The 22,316-nt window shown below is 43.2% G+C and overlaps 1 protein-coding gene across 4 annotated transcripts in view; it reads left to right on the top strand.

Annotated features, from left to right (window-relative positions):
• The window catches only part of arhgef6 (Rac/Cdc42 guanine nucleotide exchange factor (GEF) 6), a 232,536-nt gene that overhangs the window by 66,486 nt on the left and 143,734 nt on the right, over nucleotides 1-22,316 (top strand). For all 4 annotated transcript variants that reach the window (XM_072271069.1, XM_072271071.1, XM_072271070.1 and 1 more), the window contains exon 3: nucleotides 251-338. In XM_072271069.1, the coding sequence (XP_072127170.1) occupies nucleotides 251-338 (88 nt within the window). The remainder of the gene's footprint in view (nucleotides 1-250; nucleotides 339-22,316) is intronic.

The following is a 22,316-nucleotide window of genomic DNA, read 5'->3' on the forward strand; positions in this document are numbered from 1 at the left end:
GTAAATGTATTTAAGACAAAGTTGGATAGATTTTTGCATAGTAGGTGAATTATGGATTATGGGGAAAAGGCAAGTTGGTGGAGATGAGTCCATGGCAAGATGAGCCATGATCTTATTGAATGGTGGAGCAGGCTTGATGGGCCAGATGGCCGACTCCTGCTCCTATTCTTAAGTTCCTTCAAACATATTGATTTTGAGCCTGTCGTTTCATTACTAGTTTGTAATGAATTTATTTAACTTCTGTGTCTAGCAAACTTTCGATGTCTATGACCTGTACAAAGGACAGAACTTCAACAAAGTTTTGACCACCCTCTCAGCACTTAACAAGGCAACTGAAGGTAAGATATGGCTCTTTATCTTCTCATCTGCTTAGTGATTACAGATAATGGGTAGTGGTGTCTCTGATTTGCATTTTTATGCTCAATGTGTATCTTGCATGCTCACTGCGTGCCTTGCTCATTATGCACTGTGCATTGTTCCTCTCGTGCAAATACTCATTGTATCTTGTCTGTATGGTGCGGTATATTGTCTGCTGTTCGCCGGCTTTTGAAGGTGTGGTCTCTTAATGAGTGTGAAATGTATATCCGATTTGAATATGGGTATGCAACAGGAAGTGAACTCTAATGGCAAAGTGAAGTTATTAAAAAAAAGTGAACAAAAATGCTAATATTAGGAAGCAAAATTGTGACTGAAATGAAGAATAGCTGGATTACCCAAATGATTCTTTTGGCTGCTATGTGCGAGCATTGTTTCACACCTCTTCTCAGTCTTTTCCTCCTCCCTCCTGAATACAAGTGGTGTTGACCATGTTGAGCAAAGCAGGCTCATCCAACTAAAGTCCAGCAACTTGGAGAATGGCCATGAAGCTCTTTGATAGAAAAACCCAACTGATATCCTTGAGAGCAGGAGCCTGTTGTCCTAACCAGATCTAGTGTTCTCAAATCATCCCCCTAACTGAATGGCCCTGGAATTACCCCTGCAAGGTTGACACCTGCAGACAATAATGGCAAAAGTACTCTGTTCAGATTATCTTCGGCATTTCATCTTTTTCCATGAGGGATAAGGTCAAAAGACAATAGAATTGGTGTAGGATTTGAAGATTTATGCGAACATTTTATATTTTTGTGCCTCCTTTAATTGGTGATACCAACTCGCATAACAGAATATTTGGTTTGTAAAGTGGGATTTCCCAGCGGCCAACCATTATAATTCCAATCCCTGTTTCCTTTCTGACTTGTCAATCCATGGCCTCCTGTTCAGCCACGATGAGGCCACTGTCAGAGTGGAAGAGCAGCACCTCATATTTCATCTAGGTAGTCTTCAACCTGAAGGCTTGAATATCGATTTCTCCTTCTGGTAATTTTTTTCCCTTCCCACTCCCTTTATTCCCAACTCTGGCCTCTTGCTCTTCTCCTCACCTGTCTATACCCTTCCCCTGGTGCCCCGTTCTCTCCTTTGTCCTGTGGTCCAGTCTGCTTTCCTATCAGGTTTATTCTTCTCCAGCCCTTTACCTTTTCCACCCACTTGGCTGCACCTATCACCTTCTAGTTTGTTCTCCTTCCCTTCCCCCATATTTTTATTCTGCCATCTTCCCCCTTTCTTTCCAGGCCTGGAAGGATCTTGGCCTGAAATGACAACTATTTATTCATTTCAATAGATGCTGAGTTCCTCCAGTACTCTGTGTATGTTGCCTTGGATGTCCAGCATTTGCAGAAGCTCTCATGTTACTGAGTGAAGTTATTCCCTTTGGTTCAAGAGCCTGATGGTTGAGGAGTAATACTTGTTCCTGAACCTGGTGATATGAGTCCTGAGGCTCCTGTACCTCCTCCCTGATGGCAACCGTGAGAAGACAGCATGTCCTGGCTGGTGGGGGACCCTGATGATCGATGCTGCTTTCCTGCAACAGTGCTCTGTGTAGATGTTCTCAATTATGGTGAGGGCTTTACTTGTGATGAACTGGGCCGTATCCACTATTTTCTGTAGGATTTTCACTTCAAGGCCACTGGTGTTTCCATACCAGTTACTGCTTGACCTGCTGAGTTCCTCCAGCATTTTGTGTGCGAATTTGACGAATTCTTTGTGTCCTAGTATGACCTGCTGTTAAATTTTGCAATTTGTATGTTTATTGCATACAAGTTGTTTCATTTAAGCTAATCTAATGTTCAGTGGTGGAGAAATAATCTCGTGCTGTTTAATGAAGGAATTGTTATCAGTTCAGTTTTATCTGATTAATTACATTACTGTATTTCTCATGGAATTATCAGCTGTTTCAGCTCTCTGATTTTTATCATAGATTTGTTAGAAAGTGAATAAAGGGAGTGTTTCCATTTACCGGGGAAAGTTGATTATATATTTTTGAGTTGTTCTGTGGTGTCATAGATGACTTTGCAATTTAATGGTTAGAAAATAAATCTGAAAATGTATGTGCAAAGACCAGAATTACTAGATCAATGCCTGGAGTTAAAGGACAAAATCTGAGGACAGATTGAAAAACTAGTTTATATTTTCACTTTTTCTAAAGGTTAGGTGAAACTTCTTGCAGCTTAGATAGGGTGGACAAGTTCATTAGGAGCTACCATTGGCTACTTAGCCCCTCACCCTGTTCCACTATCAGCTTGTCTGATTTTGTCCCCATCTGCCTGTGGTAACCTTTCACCTTGATTTGTAATCTAACTCCTTCCTTTTAAATATAGACACTGCTTCCATTGTGATTTGAGGATGAGCATTTTAAAGGCCTGGCCCTCAGAGAGAGAAGAAAATCCCTCATCTCTGTCTTAAATGGGAAAATCCTTATTTTCGAATCTAATTTTTTAATATCCCATGACGGACAACTACCTTCCACCACAAAATGTAGATGTAGTTTATATGGATTTTAGCAAGGCATTTGATAAGGTATCCCATGCAAGGTTTATTGAGAAAGTAAGGAGGCATGGGATCCAAGGGGATATTGCTTTGTGGATCCAGAACTGACTTGCCCACAGAAGGCAAAGAGTGGTTGTAGACGGGTCATATTCTGCATGGAGGTTAGTCACCAGTGGTGTGCCTCAGGGAGCTGTTCTGGGACACATATTTTTTGTGATTTTTATAAATGAACTGGATAAGGAAGTGGAGGGATGAGTTAGTAAATTTGCTGATGACACAATGTTGGGGGTGTTGTGGATAGTGTGGAGGGCTGTCAGAGGTTACAGCAGGACATTGATAGGATGCAAAACTGGATTGAGAAATGGCAGATAGAGTTTAACCAGAAAAGTGTGAGGTGATTCATTTTGGTAGGTCAAGTATGATGACAGAATATAGCATTAATGGCAAGACTCTTGGCAGTGCGGAGGATCAGAGGGATCTTGGGGTCCGAGTCCATAGGACACTCAAAGCCACTATGCAGATTGACTCTCTGTTTAAGAAGGCATACGGTGCATTAGCCTTCATCAATTGTGGGATTGAGTTTAAGAGCCGAGAGGTAATGTTGCACCTATATAGGACCCTGGTCAGACTCCACTTGGAGTACTGTGCTCAATTCTGATCACCTCACTATAGGAAGGATGTGGAAACCATAGAAAGGGCGCAGAGGATATTTACAAGGATGTTGCCTGGATTGGGGAGCATGCCTTATGAGAATAGGTTGAGTGAATTTGACCTTTTCTCCTTGGAGCGACAGAGGATGAGAGGTGACCTGATAGAGGTGTACAAGATAATGAGAGGCATTGATCGTGTGGATAGTCAGAGGCTTTTTCCCAGGGCTGAAATGGCGAACATGAGAGGGCACAGATTTAAGGTGCATGGAAGTTGGTACAGAGGAGATGTCAGGGAGCGGTGGGTGCGTGGAATGGGCTGCAGGTGGTGTTGGTGGAGGCAGAAACGATAGGATCTTTTAAGACAGGGGTCCCCAACCTTTTTAGCACTGCGGGCCGGTTTAATATTGACAATATTCTTGCGGACTGGCCGACTTGGCGGGGGCGGGGGGGGTGAGGTTGCCAACGGACAAGAGTAGCAGTCAAATACGTTGTGCTTACCCAGAGAAAACTGCAATGACCATGAAGCCTTGTGTGAGCACCAGTGTGCATGTGTGACCTGCGCATGCGTGTACCTGCCGATTTTTTTTCTCTGCAAATCGTTTTTGGCGATTCCGTTCAGGGGTTGTTAATCACAATGGGAATATAGGTGATAAGTGGCTAACACACTCTATTTCGTTTCTAAAGGGTTTATCTAACGAACTTAATATTAAACACACCGCATATTTTCCTCGCATGAATATAGTGATAAATCATTTATCAGGGGAGCTTGAAGTAAGTGTTGAACGAACTTCCAGTAGAAGTGTTAGATGCAGGTTCGATATTATCATTTGAAGTTAAATTGGATAGGTATACGGACAGGAAAGGAATGGAGGGTTATGGGCTGAGTGCAGGTTGGTGGGACTAGGTGAGAGTAGTGTTCGGCACGGACTAGAAGGGCCGAGATCACCTGTTTCCGTGCTGTAATCGTTATACGGTTATATAAGTCAATAGCATCATAATATTTTAAGTAACGTTTGGATATTAAACACACAGCACACATTTTCCCCGTATGAACATATAAAATCATTGCAACACACCAATATCGCTGAATCAGTGGGAGCCCTCGGCTTGTTTCCCTGCAACAACAGGGTCGTATCGAAGGGTGATGGGAGACAGCAATACTCGAAGGGGGTTTCTTATGTCCAGTCTATTCTGTAGTTTAGTTTTTGTTGCATTCATTGCAGAGATATCTTGGAAATGGAAGCAACATTTTCAGTACTTTCATGGCTATCTCAGGATATTTAGCCTTGACTTTGATCCAGAATGCCGGCAGAGATGTTATGTCAAACATACTTTTCAGCCCGCCGTCATTTGCAAGCTCGAGGAGTTGATCTCCTTCCCACGCTGACATGGATGACGTGCAGGTAGTGACCTCGCGTGCGTTCAAGCTCAACAGTGGGTGTGACAGGGAATGAGGAAAGGTGCAGCTGACTCATATCGCCAAATTATATCGTTTCCTTGTGGCCCGGTAGCACATGCTTTGCGGCCCTGTACCGGTCCGCGGCCCGGTGGTTGGGGACCGCTGTTTTAAGAGACTCCTGGATGGATACGTGGAGCTTATAAAAATAGAGGGCTATGGGTAAGCCTAGGTTGTTCTAAGGTAAGGACATGTTCTGTATAGCTTTGTGGGTGGAAGGGCCTGTATTGTGCTGTAGGTTTTCTTTGTTTCTAAAACCACCTATGTTACACTCAAGGACTTCCCCCACCATTCTTTTAAACTCTAGCAGAAGTATCTCACCTGTGCAAGTTGTCCTGATAAGACAATGTGCTTTTTCCATGTTTTAGTTATAATAAAGGTTTCCTGAACTGTTTTGAATACACAAGTGTCCTTTGTTAAATAAGGTGACCAATACTGTGCACAGTACACTCAGACCCCGCATAACACTACCCTGCTTAGTGTTGACTCATTACAACGTGGTTATTCAATTCTTTATTGAAAAATTTTTAAATGACAAATATTCATTCTAAACCACACTTAAATCTTCTCAAGTGTGTCTGCCATTACAGTAAACATTTAGTCAGCTAATCAGAGCACTTTACATACACTCTGGGCCACTCACAACCAATCACCTATTAGTTCATGCTCTGCCTTCCCCACATGTGTAAACATTCTTGCTCCCCTGCCAATTTATTCAATTTTTTTAAAACCCACAATGACTGGAAAACGGCCTACAACTTCCAGTGAGGGTTGTACATCTAACATGCCGAAGAAAAGCATGAGCATGGATGCGAAACTGCAAGTGATATACCGCTTGGAAGCTGGTGAGCGTCAGGTTGATGTTGGCTCCTCTTTGAAATTGTCTACAGCGATGATCAGGAAGAAAGCCCTTAACTCCGAGTGGAGTCATCGGGACGCCGTCATGACAGCGTTTTTTTTTTTTAGCAGGCTTCCTTATTTTTACGAGGCAGAGTTGCTAGCTCGACGCTCAACCCAGCGTGGATGGAAAGCGTGCAAGGGAACCGGCTGGATTCGAACTCGAGAGCCTTCACTCCGAAGTCCGGCGCTGATGCCACTATGCCACCAGCCAGCTTATCAGCGATGATCAGAACAATTATAAAAAATGAAGACAAGATAAAAGCTTCTGCAGTGATGAACAAAGTTGCCACCAACAAAGGTGACTCATTCAAGGAACCATTTGCTTGGAAAAGATGGAAACTAGACGAAATATATTGGTGGATAACCAAACACAATGAAACATGCCCCAAAGCCAACGAACAAACATGCAAGTAGGTCTACCCTGTAGTCAGTGGAGCAGCAGCAGCAGAGGGAAGTGTATGGTGGTTACAGCCTTTCTTAAATTTCCTCTCATGAAGCAGTCCTTGGTAGCAAGAAATCATGTCAAGGACACCTCTTTGCCTTATTGCTTTGCTCTCAGTCAGAGTCATTATCAATAACTGGTCCATGATTTGTGTGATCGTGGTGATGCTAGCACTGAGAAATATCGTGGTGAGGTTTCTTGCTGTCTTTCCTCTTATCCATTCATGTCTTTAGATTCACCCAGGATGCGTTGCTCTGCCAATTCTCGAATCTCTTCGTTATTAAGGCTCCCACCATGAGAATGCATTAACTCTTCAACATTGCCATCATTAATATCCTCTAATCCCACTTCATTGGCCAGTTCAATCTTCCTGAACACACCTAACAAACTCCACCCCATCTAAACCCTCTGCTCTAGGGGAGGGCCTACTCTGCACTTAATCCCTAAATACATAATCAGTTAAGCCATCATCAAAAATGGACAGCAGTTAAAGGCCAAGAAATTAAGCTGAGCAATGTGGTGGAGTTTAGTATGAAGTCCCAAAGGTTGTAACGTGTCCAGACAGAGGAGGATGTCTTGTTCCACAAGCTTGTAGCTCAAATAGAGGAATAGAGTATAGGAGCAGGGATATGATGTTGAGGCTCTATACGGCTCTGGTGAGACCTCACTCGGAGTACTGTGGACAGTTTTGGGCTCCTTATTTAAGAAAGGATGTGCTGACGTTGGAGAGGGTACAGAGAAGATTCACTAGAATGATTCCGGGAATGAGAGGGTTAACATATGAGGAACGGTTGTCCGCTCTTGGACTGTACTCCTTGGAGTTTAGAAGAATGAGGGGAGACCTCATAGAAACATTTCGAATGTTGAAAGGCATGGACAGAGTGGATGTGGCAAAGTTGTTTCCCATGATGGGGGAGTCTAGTATGAGAGGGCATGAGTTAAGGATTGAAGGGCACCCATTCAGAACAGAAATGCGAAGAAATTTTTTTAGTCAGAGGGTGGTGAATCTATGGAATTTGTTGTCACGGGTGGCAGTGGAGGCCAAGTCATTGGGTGTATTTAAGGCAGAGATTGATAGGTATCTGAGTAGCCAGGGCATCAAAGGTTATGGTGAGAAGGCAGGGGAGTGGGACTAAATGGGAGCTCATGATAAAATGGTGGAGCAGACTCGATGGGCCGAATGGCTGATTTCTGCTCCTTTGTCTTATGGGTCTATAATGGAAATAAAATGTTAGTCAGAGTAACAGTGAACATGAAAGCAAATGGGTTGAGTACTTAGGATGTGCGTAGTTCAACTGGTAGGTGTGTTTACAGATATTTTTAATCTCTCCCTCTCCCAGTGTAGAGTGCCCTCCTGCTTCAAATTATCCACCATTGTCCCTGTACCAAAAACGATCAAGGTAACATGCCTGAATGACTGGCATGCTGTCGCACTCACCTCAATAATAAATAACTGCTTTGAGAGGCTGGTCAAGGTTACATCTGCAGCATGCTACACCCAGACTGGACCCCCTACAATTTGCCTACTGACACAACTGATTGACAGATGACTGCCCTACATACTGTCCTTACACATCTGGAGAAGAAGGATGCTTATGTGAGAATGCTTTTCTTGGACTACAGTTCAGCAGTCAACACCGTAGTTCCATCCAGACTCAACAAGAAGCTCAGAGAACTCAGCCTTGACCCTGCCTTGTGCAGCTGGATCCTGGACTTCCTGTGAGATCGCCTGTAGGTTGTAAGAGTGGGTTCCCTCACTTCCAACCCTCTGACTCTCAATACAGGAGCCCCTCAGGGCTGCGGACTGAGTCCCCTCCTTTACTCCCTGTATACCCATGACTCTATCGCCATCCACAGCTCTAATCTGCTAATTAAGTTTGCTGATGACACTACATTGATTGGCCTTATCTCAAACAATAACGAGGTGGCCTACAGGGAAGAAGCCATCTTTCTGACACAGTGTTGTCAAGAAAACAACCTTTCCCTCAATGTCACGAAAACAAAGGAGCTGGTTGTGGATTACAGAAGGAATGGAGACAGGCTAACCCCTATTGACATCAATGGATCTGGGGTCGAGAGGGTAAACAGCTTCAATTTCCATGGCATCCACATCATCGAGGACCTCACGTGGTATGTGTGGTGAAAAAGGCACAACAGCGCCTCTTTCACCTCAGGCGGTTGAGGAAGTTTGGTATGGGCCCCCAGATCCTAAGAACTTTCTACAGGGGCACAATTGAGAGCATCCTGACTGGCTGCATCACTGCCTGGTATGGGGACTGTACGCCCCTTAATCGCAGGACTCTGCAGACAGTGGTATGGACAGCCCAGAGCATCTGTAGTTGTGAATTTCCCATGATTCAGAATATTTACAAAGATAGGTATGTAAAAATGGCCCATAGGGTCATTGGGGACCCAAGCCATCCCAACCACAATCTATTCCAGCTGCTACCATCCGGGAAATGGTACTGCAGCATAAAAGCCAGAATCAACAGTCTCCGGGACAGCTTCTTCCACCAGGCCATCAGACTGATGAACTCACGCTGAGTTGAGTGTACTCTATATTGCATTGACTGTTCTATTTATTATAAATTATTTTCAATTACTTTGCACATTGCACATTTAGATGGAGACATAACGTAAAGATTTTTACTCATGTATGTGAAGGATGTAAGAAATAAAGTCAGTTCAATTCAATTCATTTGTTGAAAAAACCTATCTAGTTCACAAGTGAGGCTTTAAGACATAGGAGCAGAATTAGGCCATTCAGCCCATTGAGTCTGTTCCATCATTCCATCATGGCTAATTTATTATACCTCTCAATTCCATTCTCCTGCCGTGTCCACATAACCTTTGACTAATCAAGAACCCATCAACCTCTGCTTTAAATATACCCAATGACTTGGCCTTCACAACCATCTATGGCAATGAATTCCACAGATTCACCACCCCCGGCTAAAGAAATTCCTCCTCATCTCTGTTCTGAAGGGACATCCTTCTTTTCTGAGGCTGTGCTCTGTGGTTCTAGACTTCCCCACTATACAAAACATCCTCTCCAGTGAAGGAAATCTGCTGTCCTCACCAGCTCTTAAACACACGAGATTCTGCAGATGCTGGAAATCTTGAGCAACACGCAATAAATGCTGGAAAAACTCAGCAAGTCAGGCAGCATTTGTGTTAGGAATTAAACAGTTGATATTTCTGGCTAAGACCCTCCAGGGCTGATGAAGGGTCTTGGCCATAAACTTGACTATTAAATCGTCTCAGTAGATGCCGCTGCTTGCCTGGTTACCTTGATGGAGTGGATGCTGCTCCTTGCCCTTTGTGCAGTACCCAGCAACTGGCTGCAATCACAGTGTATGAGGTTGGCTACTCAGCACTGAGATGAGAACATTTTCCTTCATTAGGGATGGTGAATGTTTGGAATTCTCAGCTTGAGAGAGCTGCAGAGACTCAGTTAATGGGTATATTGAAGACTTATATAAACGGGTTTTAAAGAGTAAGAGCCAGGAGTCAGAGAACATTTCGGGAGAGCAGTGTTATGTGTTTTACTGAAACGTGGCAGCCCGACCAAAACTTTTCCATGGAGGGCTTCCAGACCGTTCGGGCTGACCGGAAGTGCACTGAGAGCGGTAAGCGTAAAGGAGTTGGGGGCTTGCTGTTGTGGTTAACAACGGATGGTGCAATCCTGGTCATATTGCGATCGAGGAACGTGTTTGTAGCCCAGCTTTTGAACTTTTTGCTGTTGGACTCCGGCCATATTCCACAGAGATACAACACTGGGAGGTTGTTCCTGCCTGTGACCATTGAACTTTGCAGCTCCTCCCGTGGAGGGTCAGACACCCTGAGCCAATAGGCTGGTCCTGGACTTATTTCCATCTGGCATCGTTTGCATATTGTTGTTTGATTGTTTGTGGTTTTTGTATTTCTATATTTATGCTCTATTCTTGATTGGTGCAGCTGTAACAAAACTCAATTTCCCTCGGGATCAATAAAGTATGTCTATGTTTATGTCTACAGGAAAGTGGTATTGAGATAATGGATCACCTAAGAACTAGGTCAGCAACAGTGCAGCACTAGGGGCTGAATTGCCTTCTCCTGCTTTCTCTTATGCTTTTATATGTAACTCCAGGAATACAAAAGTGTTCAAATTTTACCCACCTCAGTTCATGGGAAGCCAAGGATGATCAATAAGTACTGGCATTGCTTATGAAAACCACAACAGGTTTTAAAACAAACTCTCTTAGAAAGTTTCTTAGAAGGGTTTCGGCCTGAAACGTCAACTGTACTTTTTTCCCATAGATGCTGCCTGGCCTGCTGAGTTCCTCCAGCATTTTGTGTGTGTTGCTGGCTTAGAACTGTTGAGCACAAAGGATTCTACAGATGTTGGAAATCCAGAACAGCACACACAATATGCTGGAGGAACTCAGCGGGTCAGGCAGCATCTATTGAGAAAAGTAAACGGTCGAAGTTTGGGGCCGAGACCCTTCACCAGGACATCTTGAGCCTTCTCCCACAAACGGCTGTAAGGACAGAGGACAGCCGATTGAAATTTCCACCACTGAGCAAGGACATGTGGAAGGAGGAGATTGTGTGAAGCTAGGCGGATGGAGGAGACGTATGTAATAATAGAAACATCATACTGAATGGTGGTGCAGGCTCGAAGGGCTGAATGGCCTACTCCTGCACCTATTTTCTATGTTTCTATGTTTCTATTATCCAACTCAGAACCCTTCCCTCCATACCCCGTGATCCCTATAGCCACAAGGGCCATATCTAACTCCCTCTTAAGTATAGCCAATGAACTGGCCTCAATTGTTTCCTGTGGCAGAGAATTCCACAGACTTACCACTCTCTGTGTGAAGAAGTTTTTCCTAATCTCGGTCCTAAAAGGCTTCCCCTTGATCTTCAAACTGTGACCCCTCGTTCTGGACTTCCCCAACATCGGAAACAATCTTCCTTCATCTAGCCTGTCCAATCCCTTTAGGATTTTATATGTTTCAATAAGATCCCCCCTCAATCTTCTAAATTCCAATGAGTATAAGCCTAGTCGATCCAGTCTTTCATCATATGAAAGTCCTGCCATCCCAGGAATCAATCTGGTGAACCTTCTTTGTACTCCCTCTATGGCAAGAATGTCTTTCCTCAGATTAGGGGACCAAAACTGCACACAATACTCCAGGTGTGGTCTCACCAAGGCCTTGTACAACTGCAGTAGTACCTCCCTGCTCCTGTACTCGAATCCTCTTGCTATGAATGCCAGCATACCATTCGCCTTTTTCACCGCCTGCTGTACCTGCATGCCCACTTTCAATGACTGGTGTACAATGAAACCCAGGTCTCGTTGCACCTCCCCTTTTCCTAATCGGCCACCATTCAGATAATAATCTGTTTTCCTGTTTTTGCCACCAAAGTGGATAACCTCACATTTATCCACATTAAATTGCATTTGCCATGAATTTGCCCACTCACCTAACCTATCCAAGACACCCAGCATCCTCCTCACAGCTAACACTGCTGCCCAGCTTTGTGTCATCCACAAACTTGGAGATGCTGCATTTAATTCCCTCATCTAAGTTATTAATGTATATTGTAAACAACTGAGGTCCCAGCACTGAGCCTTGCGGTACCCCACTAGTCACTGCCTGCCATTCTGAAAAGGTCCCGTTTATTCCCACTCTTTGCTTCCTGTCTGCCAACCAATTCTCTGTTCCACCTTACCCCCAATACCGTGTGCTTTAAGTTTGCACACTAATCTCTTGTGTGGGACCTTGTCAAAAGCCTTTTGAAAATCCAAATGTACCACATCCACTGGTTCTCCCCTATCCACTCTACTAGTTACATCCTCAAAAAATTCTGTGAGATTCGTCAGACATGATTTTCCTTTCACAAATCCATGCTGACTTTGTCCGATGATTTCACCACTTTCCAAATGTGCTGTTATCACATCTTTGATAACTGACTCTAGCATTTTCCCCACCACTGATGTTAGGCTAACTGGTCTATAATTCCCTGGTTTCTTTCTCCCTCCTTTTTTAAAAAGTGGGGTTATATTAGCCACCCTCCAATCCTCAGGAACTAGTGCAGAATCTAAAGAGTTTTGGAAAATTATCACTAACGCATCCACTATTTCTTGGGCTACTTCCTTAAGCACTCTGGGATGCAGACCATCTGGCCCTGGGGATTTAACTGCATTTAATCCCTTCAATTTACCTAACACCACTTCCCTACTAACATGTATTTCCCTCAGTTCCTCCATCTCACTGGACCCTCTGTCCTCTACTATTTCCGGAAGATTATTTATGTCCTCCTTAGTGAAGACAGAACCAAAGTAGTTATTCAATTGGTCTGCCATGTCCTTGCTCCCCATAATCAATTCACCTGTTTCTGTCTGTAGGGGACCTACATTTGTCTTAACCAATCTTTTTCTTTTCACATATCTATAAAAGCTTTTACAATTAGTTTTTATGTTCCCTGCCAATCTTCTTTCATAATCTTTTTTCCCTTTCCTAATTAAGCCCTTTGTCCTCCTCTGCTGGACTCTGAATTTCTCCCAGTCCTCAGGTGAGCCACTTTTTCTGGCTAATTTGTATGCTTCTTCTTTGGAATTGATACTATCCCTAATTTCCCTTGTCAGCCACGGGTGCACTACCTTCCTAGATTTATTCTTTTGCCAAACTGGGATGAACAATTGTTGTAGTTCATCCATGCGATCTTTAAATGCTTGCCATTGCATATCCACTGTCAACCCTTTAAGTGTCATTTGCCAGTCTATCTTAGCTAATTCACGTCTCATACCTTCAAAGTTACCCTTCTTTAAGTTCAGAACCTTTGTTTCTGAATTAACTATGTCACTCTCCATCTTAGTGAAGAATTCCACCATATTATGGTCACTCTTACCCAAGGGGCCTCTCACAACAAGATTGCTAATTAACCCTTTCTCATTGCTCAATACCCAGTCTAGAATAATGGGAATGTGAAACATGCTCAGGGAGTTCACCACTGTTGTACTCTTTCAGTTTTCGTTACTTGTCCTCATTTAGCAAGACTTTTAGAGACCTTTTTAACAAATGCTAACTTTTTTGCCCAAAGCCAGTTTGCTGGAAATCTGTCTTTCCCTTAGTCTTCATTCTCATTGGACTGAAGTAATATTTTATCTGTCAGTCACCAGCTGAGTTACTTGACACTGAAGGTTACTGTTCAATCAGGGGAACATTTGTGCTGTCTGCTATTTGTTTCCATTCATTCCAGATCTGGTGATTGCTTTAAGTCACTTGGGTCCCAAAGTTCTAGAATTCACTTCCGAACTGAAGTGAAATCCAAAATTCTGGAAACGTTCAGTAGGTCAGGCTACCCTGTGGGAAGATAATTAGAGTTAACGTTTTTCCTCAGAGACACTCCATCCACTTACTAATTTTTGAAAGATTAGCTTTATTTATTACACGTAAGTAAGTAAGGCATACAGTGAAATGCATCAACGACCAATACAGTTCGAGGATGTGCTGGGGCAGCACACAAGTGTCACTATGCTTACGTCGCCAACAATCCTCTTTGACTTTGAACTTCATGTTCTTTAAACCTGTCTGTTTTAACAGATGTTTGTCAGCCATCTCAAACGATATGCTGTCAGTTTTTATTTGAGCAGGTGAGATATTGTGTGTTAAACTTCATCACTGCGTGGTATAAGAACTGTACCTCCCTTAATCGCAAGATTCTGCAGAGAGTGGTGCGGATAGCCCAGCGCATCTGTAGTTGTGAACTTCACATGATTCAGGACATTTACAAAGACAAGTGTGAAAAAGGGGCCCAAAGGATCATTGGGGACCCAAGTCACCCCAACCACAAACTGTTCCAGCTGCTACCATCCGGGAAATGGTACTGCAGTATAAATGCCAGGACCAACAGACCAACATTTAGATGGAGATGCAACGTAACGATTTTTACTCATGTATGTGAAGGATGTAAGAAATAAAGTCAATTCAATTCCGTTCAAATAGCTGTCAGGAGTTTAGAAAGCTTTCCTTCAACACTGACACCATTTGAGGACAGCTTGAGAAGTATGAATGCCAGCCTCATCACTAAGATCCGTAACTGACAGAGGAATAAATGAGTGAGCATTAGGTATTGTGCAGCTGATTGTTTTGGGAGAGTACAAACACCTATTTTCAGTCAAGGCCCTCTGTTGGTTGGAGTTGACCATGGATGTTGTATCATCGCCATCTATATGATACGCAAGCCAGGGCAGTACGATATCGAGAGCAAGCTGATGCCCATGCACCAGGCTCTGATGAATCCAAAGGAACAGCAGTGATGATACAGTTTGGCACCAGCAACATCGCAAGAATTGCCAGTCAGCATTAAACATCATAGGACTGCCTTAGGGACTCCAGCTCCCGACTTTTCCTCTGGGTTTACTCCTGTAGTCTTTCCCATGAGTGGGTATAGCCGTAAGGCAGCAGAGGTTTGAGAACAGAGTTTTACTTCTCCTAGTTGAGCTGCCAACCATGCCTGATAAGCCCTACCTGACCGAATATTTCAGTATAATTGTGGTAATATCTAATATTTAGAACAGAGATTACAGCACTGGGGAACTCAATTTCTGCGTGCTGGAGGCAGCACTTCCATCAGCAGCTAATCTGAGTTCATCTGTTTTAATTACCACTGTCGTCACTGAATAACCCAAGGTCAACAGGGTTGCTGTTTGCTGTTAAACAGCCTGTTTTCAAAGCTCACTTGAAATGCTAATGTTGTCGTGTGGATCCATGGAATTTCAATACTCGATGTCTCTACCTCGCAAGTAACATAGGCTCATCCATATTACAATTTTCTGCTGCTGAATTGTCATTTGTTAAGACAAATTTTGGTGAGTAACAGCCAGTTCTTTAATTTGTATTCATTAATTTAATAAGGCAATTGTTATTGCAGAGTGATTGTGTAAATATACTCAGTGAATTTGCTGCACTGTTTATAAAAAAGCTCATGAACTCTCCCTATAGTCTTAGCCCCATGTTTAACCCTCAGCCATTATCATTCAAGCTGTTTATTTGGCCATTACATCATTGCTGTGAAAGGAATCTGGATTTGTGCAATGCGACTATTGGCTTCCTGCTCCACAGTGGTGTCTCCACTTAAAAGCTGCCATGTCCTGTGGTCAAGAGAGCTACTGTCTAATTATGTAAGTTATGTTAAATATAGTGGATTCTGGTTAATTGAGATATATTGGGACCAGTAGCTCAGGGCTAACAACTCTGACTGGTCAAACAAAACTGTTAAGAGACAGCGATAAAGAATCCTTCTATATCTGTCTCCACCTGGGAGTTGCATAGTTGACAGTAGTAAAAACCGAGAGGAAACTACTGGCGTGATGAAGAAAGCCCTGAACACCACCAAGACCAAAACCAAAACCAAAATTGGTGGCCAAGGATAGAAAGAAGTGGAGGACCTCCATTGCTGTCCTAAATGCTAACAGGCGGTAAGTAAAGGATCAGCACATTTTGGCCCAGTTAAGCAGTTGCCCCAATTAGCCGAAATTTAATGGAAATGGTTTGAAAAAGCCAAACTACTGCTTAACTGAGTAACAAATTATGTATTTAAATAAAATACAGAACAAATGAGAACAATACCATTACTACTGCAGTCCTATAAAACTGTGTATTAGTTCCTAACGGTTATTTATGGAGGAATTCATCCCGTGTACGCAGCTGTGTTCTTTTGACTGTAAATGAACAAAATCAGCGCAGACAACAGGAATTCTGCGGATGCTGGAAATTCAAGCAACACACATCAAAGTTGCTGGTGAACGCAGCAGGCCAGGCAGCATCTCTAGGAAGAGGTACAGTCGACGTTTCAGGCCAAGACCCTTTGTCAGGACTAACTGAAGGAAGAGTTAGTAAGAGATTTGAAAGTGGGAGGGGGAGGGGGAGATTCAAAACGATGTCTGAGTCAAAATCAGCGCAGACACCTAGTGCAGATAATGGACTGCCGTCATATAATGTTTTTGACAATCACATCCTCCAAATCTTTATTTTCATTGTAATATTCAAGATGACTGGTGATATCTTCAAACTTGTTGAAGTAATGAAATTGTTCCATTTTCACTTCGGACTGTTTCTGGCATCTTCAAGCCTGAATGCTTGAAACTGAACTGAGCAAAACAGTATCGAGTTCTCTTACTACTTATTTCTTACCAATTAACAGTGACAAAAATCATTGCTTTTTGAACATAAACATACATAACTGATGGTATTTGAAATTGTTCTCTGTCAGCATGGTTTACTGTCTTAACAGCCACACAAGTGCACGCGGTTGACACCAGTTAGAAGCTACTTGGCAACAGTTTCCTGTCCTGATTAAATGGCATAGTGTCCAAAATAAACAAGGGAATCCCGGCTATTTTCTTGATTAGGTTTTGTCTTTAAAGCAGCTGTCTGAGTTAACCGATAGTCCAGTTAACTGGAATGCAGTCTATTCTCATGGTAATGTTGAGAGGAAAGCTCCTTGTTCATGTGATGCTTGCATAGGTAGTTTAGTAAAGGTCAGGGGACAAAACCTGACTGCTTGTTGGAATCTGATAACTGGTAAGAGAAAACTCTCCTTGTTAGGAAGCATTGAGATGCTTCCATTTCGGCGGATGGTCCAGACTTGCAGCCATAAATGTCACAGTCACAGGTAGAACCAAAAGTAATTTATTTACCTAAAGGTGGGAAAACATTGAATGCACTTCTACAGGGACCGGTTGAGGCGAATGTATTCGGCGTTGGAAAATTCTAGCAATGAGGAGAGAACTGATAGGTTGGGGTTGTTAATTGAGGGCAGCGTGATAGCACGGTGGTTAGCTTAATGCTATAACAGTGCAATTCCTATTGCTGCCTGCAAGGAGTTTGGATATTCTTCCCATGACTACATGGGATTCCTCTGGGAGATCCGGTTTCCCCTCAAATTGCAAAGATGCACAGTTAGCTTTAGTGAGCTCTGAGTATGCTGTGTTGGCATGGGAAGCATGGTGACAATTGCAGGCTATCCAGTACAATACGTTTCAATGTATATGTGACAAATAAAGCCAACCTTTTTAAAAAAAAACACAATGTGAGGCCTAAATTTAATGAAGAGGCAGGACCAATTTTATTTATTAGAGGGGTCAGACCCAAGGGGCATGGTTTTAAAACAGTTGACAGAAACATTGTGAAAAGATTTTTTCCCTAACCAGAAATGACCAGGCTGGAAGCAGAAAGCCTCATCATAGTGATTATGATATTTCAAGAATCACTTGATTCTGGCATGGTTCCAGAGGACTGGAAAATTGCAAATGCCACTCCACTCTTTAAGAAGGGAGGAAGACAAAAGAAAAGAAATTATAGGCCAGTTAGCCTAACCTCAATGGTTGGGAAAGTGTTGGAGTCCATTATTAACAATGAGATTTGAGGTACTTGGAGACTAATGATAAAATATGTCAAAGTCAGCATGGTTTCTGTAAAGGGAAATCTTCCCAGACAAATCTTTTAGAGTTCTTTGAGGAAGTAACAAGCAGGGTGGACAAAGGAGAGGCAGTGGATGTCACTTACTTGTATTTTCAGAAGGCATTTGATAAGTTGCCATACATGAGGCTGCTTAACAAGACAAAATCCCATGACATTGCAGAAAAGATACTGGCATGGACAGAAGAATAGCTGACAGACAGAAGACAGAAAGTGGGAATAAAGGAGGTCTTTTCTGGTTGGCTTCCGGTGACTAGTGGTGTTCCTCAGGGGTCAGTACAGGTTTCCCCCACTATCCGAAGGTAGAGCGTTCCTATGAAATGGTTCGTAAACCGGCATGTCGTAAAGTGAATAAGCAGTTACCATTTATTAATATGGGAAAAATTTTTGAACGTTCCCAGACCCAAAAAATAACCTACAAAATCATGCCAAATAGCACATAAAACCTAAAGTAACAGTAACATATAGTAAAAGCAGGAATGACATGATAAATACACAGCCTATATAAAGTAGTAATACTTTTATGCAGCACTGTCTTGCGCAGAGAAAATCTCACGGCGGCACTCTCAGCGGAAGCGCTCTTGGCAGAAACTCTCTCTCCCGTAACCTTTAAGCTATGAAGCTGCCAAATCATACCAAATAACACGTAAAAATACACGGCCAATATAAAGTAGAAGTAATGTATGTACAGTGTAGTTTCACTTACCGGAATCAGGAAGACTCCAATAAATTGCAGTTTCATCACAGTTAAGCACTTGCTTATGCAAATAACCACCTTCTGTAATTATTTTCTTCAGTTCTGCTGGGAACTTTTCGGCAGCTTCAGTATCAGCCAAAGCACTCTCTGGTAAACATTAAGCTATGAAGCTGCCCTCGCCTCAGAAACCGATCAAACCACCCATGGCTACCTTTAAATTCCACTTACGCAACACTTTCATCACCATCGTCCAGTGCTTTCTGTTCCAGCTTATTAAAAAGACTCACTGATTTCTCCTTAAGTATAACAAAGCTTAATGGAACACCACTCTTTGTACACCCATCAATCCACTCAAGCAATAGACTTTCCATTTTATCCATTATTGGATGCCGACTAAGAGAGACCACTTTGCTACAAGCAGAACCAATAGTAACATCAGCAGCTTTCAAAATTCTTTCTTTCTGCGAATGGTGGACGCAGGCAAGTTCAACGCGCGGACAATGTCCTTACTTCGTTCACCACAATCGAAATGCTTAATTATGTCTAGTTTTACACCAGGTGTGACACCCTTACGAGCTCTTTTAGGCTTTTCCGATACCTTAGAACTCATCTTGCTAACGGATGCACAAAATAAATTGAGATAAAGCATGTGTTTAAGCAATGCTGGCTAGAATGCAGTTTTGGGGAGGAGCTTGGCTGTTCGGGCGCACGCTGCCTTTTTTCGTAACAGTGAAAACACCTTCTGTTAGCGAAAACAGGTAACTAATGTAGGTCTTTCGTAACAGCGAGGTGTCGTAAAGCGAACGTTCGGGAAATGGGGGCCACCTGTACTGGAACTGCTGCTTTTCACATTGTTTGTCGATGATTTAGATGGCTTTGTGGCAAAGCTTGTGGATGATACGAAGATAGGTGGAGCAGTACGCAGTGCAGAAAAAGCAATGAGATTGCAGAAGGACTTAGACAAATTTGAAGAATGGGCAAAAAGTAGTGGCAGATTGAATATAGTGTTGGGAAATGTATGATACAAAAGTGCAAACTATGACCTAAATAGGGAGAAAATTCAAATATCAGAGATACAGAGGGACTTGGGAGTCCTTGTACAAAACTTCCAGAAGATTAATTTGCAGGTAGAGTCTGTGGTAAAGAAGGCAAGAGCAATATGAACATTTATTTCAAAGGGAATAGAATATAAAAATAAGGAGATAATGTGAGGCTTTATAAGACAACAGTCAGGCCGCAATTGGAGTATTGTCAATAGTTTTGGGCCCTATGTCCCAGAAAGGATGTATTGTCATTGGAGAGAGTTCAGAGGAGGTTAATGAGGATAATTTCAGGAATAAAGGAGTGTTTGGCAGCTGTGGGCCTGTACTCACTGGAATTTGGAAGAATGCCGGGGGGGGGGGGAGTGGGTGGAGGAACACGGAGAGATCGCATTGAAACCTACCACATGTTGAAAGGATGAGATAAGGTGGATGCGTGGAAAGGATATTTCCTCACAATTGAGGGGCGACCCTTTAGAACAAAGGTAAAGAGGGATTTTTTTAGCCAGAGATTAGTGAATCTGAGGAAGAGTCTGCCACAGACAGCTGTGGAGGCCAAGACCATGAGTGTATTTAAAGCGAAAATTGATAGTTTCCTGATTGGTCAGGGCATCAAGGGTAATGGCGAGAGTGGGCTCTGTGATCAGCCATGATGGAATGGTGGAGCAGATTCGATGGGCTAAATGTCCTAATTCTGCTCCTATGTCTATGGTTGTACAGTTATAAACACAGGAAATTCTGCAGATGCTTGAAATCCAAAGCAATACACACAAGTCTGCAGGAGCTTAGCAGGTCAGGCAGCATATGTGGAACTAAATAAACAGTTGACGTTTCGAGCGGAGACCCTTCTTCAGGACTAGCAAGGAAATGGGGAAAGACACGAGTTAGAAAGGAGGGGGGAGAGGAAGGAGGATAGTTAGAAGGTGTCATGTGGATAGGAAAGGTAAAGGGTTGGAGAGGAAGGAATCTGAGGAGAGTGAGAGAAGGAGGAGGGCTACCAGGGGGAGGTGATAGGTAAGTGAGAATATGTAAGAAGCCAAAGTAGGGAATAGAAGAAGAGGGAAGGATTTTTTTTTACCAGAAGGAGAAATCTATATTAATGCCATCAGGTTGGAGGCTACCCAAATGGAATCTGAGGTGTTGCTGCTCCACTCTGAAGCTGGCCTTATTGTGGCACAAAAGAGGCCATGGACCGTCATGTCAGAACAGGAGTGGGAATCAGAATTAAAATGTTAGGCCACTGGGAAGTACAGCTTCTGGCGGATGAAACGGAGATGCTCGCTGAAGCGGTTTCCCAATTTATGACAGGTCTCACCAATGGCGAGGAGGCCACATAGGGAGCACCGGATACAGTGGATGACCCAGCGGATTTGTAGGTAAAGTGTTGCCTCACCTGGAAGGACTGTTTGGGGTCCTGAAAGGAAGTGAGGGAGGAGGTAAGTTGGCAGATGTAGTACTTTGGCTGCTTGGGATAAGTGTTGGGAGTGATTTGAGTGGGGAAGTCAAATGGACAATTAAGTCACAGGGGGAACAATTCCTGTGGAGAGTGGGGGATAGATAAAGATGTGTTTGATAGTAGGATGCCTTTGGAGATGGCAGAAGTTACGGAGAATGATGCAGAGGCTCATATGGGTGATGAGTATGGATGAGAAACTAGCATAGTTAAGGTGGTGGGAAGAACGTGGATGTCCAGGAAGTGGAGGAGATGTGAGTGAGGACATCATCAATGGTGCAGGAAGCGGAACCCCATTCATTGAAGAAGGGAGACACCTCTGATATCGTGGAAAGGAAAATCTTGTCCTGGGAACAGATTCAGTTGAGACGAAGGAACTGAGAAAAAGGAAAAGCATTTTTATAGGAGACAGGGTGGGAAGAGGTATTGTTAAGATAGCCGTGGCAATCGGTAGGTGTATAAAAGATGTTGGTTGACAGTTTGTCGCCAAAAATGGAGACAGAGAGATCATGAAAGGGGAGGGAGGTGTCGGAAATGGACCAGGTGAATATAAGAGCCTGGTGAAAGTTGGATGCAATGTTGATGAAATTGACGAGCTCAGCATGGGTGCATGAAGCAGCACCATTGCAGATGTCGATGTAGCGGGGGAAGCATGACCGGGGAAGGCTTGGAGCATTGCAAGTTCTTCATGGTTATAAAGCTCATTACATGCACCATGACCTGCAGGGCACCAAAATGCTGAAAAGTGAGATTAGGCTGGCTAGCAGTTTCCAAATGATACAGGTACAGTGAGACACGTGGCGTCATTTGCTATCAAATTTTCTGAAAACATCCCTCTAGATAAGCATGACAGAATGAAAGTAGATAAAGTGGATACTATAGAAAGAGTGCAGAGGAGATTTACAAGGATGTTGCCTGGATTTGGAGGGCTTTCCTTATGGGAATAGGTTGAATGAACATGGCCTTTTCTCTTTGGAGTGACGGAGGATGAGAGGTGACTTGAGAGAGGTGTATAAAATGATGAGGGGCATTGATCGTGTAGATCACCACCTCCGAGGGGTTTTTCCTACGAGGGGGCATAGTTTTAAGGTGCTTAGAAATAGGTACTGAGGGGATGCCAGGGGTAAGTTTTTCACACAGAGGGTGATGGGTGCATGGAATGCACTGCCAGCGGCGGTGGTGGAAGTGGATACAATAGGGTCTTTTAAGAGCCTCTTGGATAGGTACACGGAGCTTAGAAAAATAGAGGGCTATGTGCTAAGGGAATTCTAGGCAGTTTCTACAGTAGGTTATATGGTCGGCACAACATTTTGGGCCGAAGGGCCTGTAATGTGCTATAGATTTC

Source organism: Mobula birostris, chromosome 10 (genome assembly GCF_030028105.1).
Source record: "Mobula birostris isolate sMobBir1 chromosome 10, sMobBir1.hap1, whole genome shotgun sequence".
NCBI lineage: Eukaryota > Metazoa > Chordata > Chondrichthyes > Myliobatiformes > Myliobatidae > Mobula > Mobula birostris.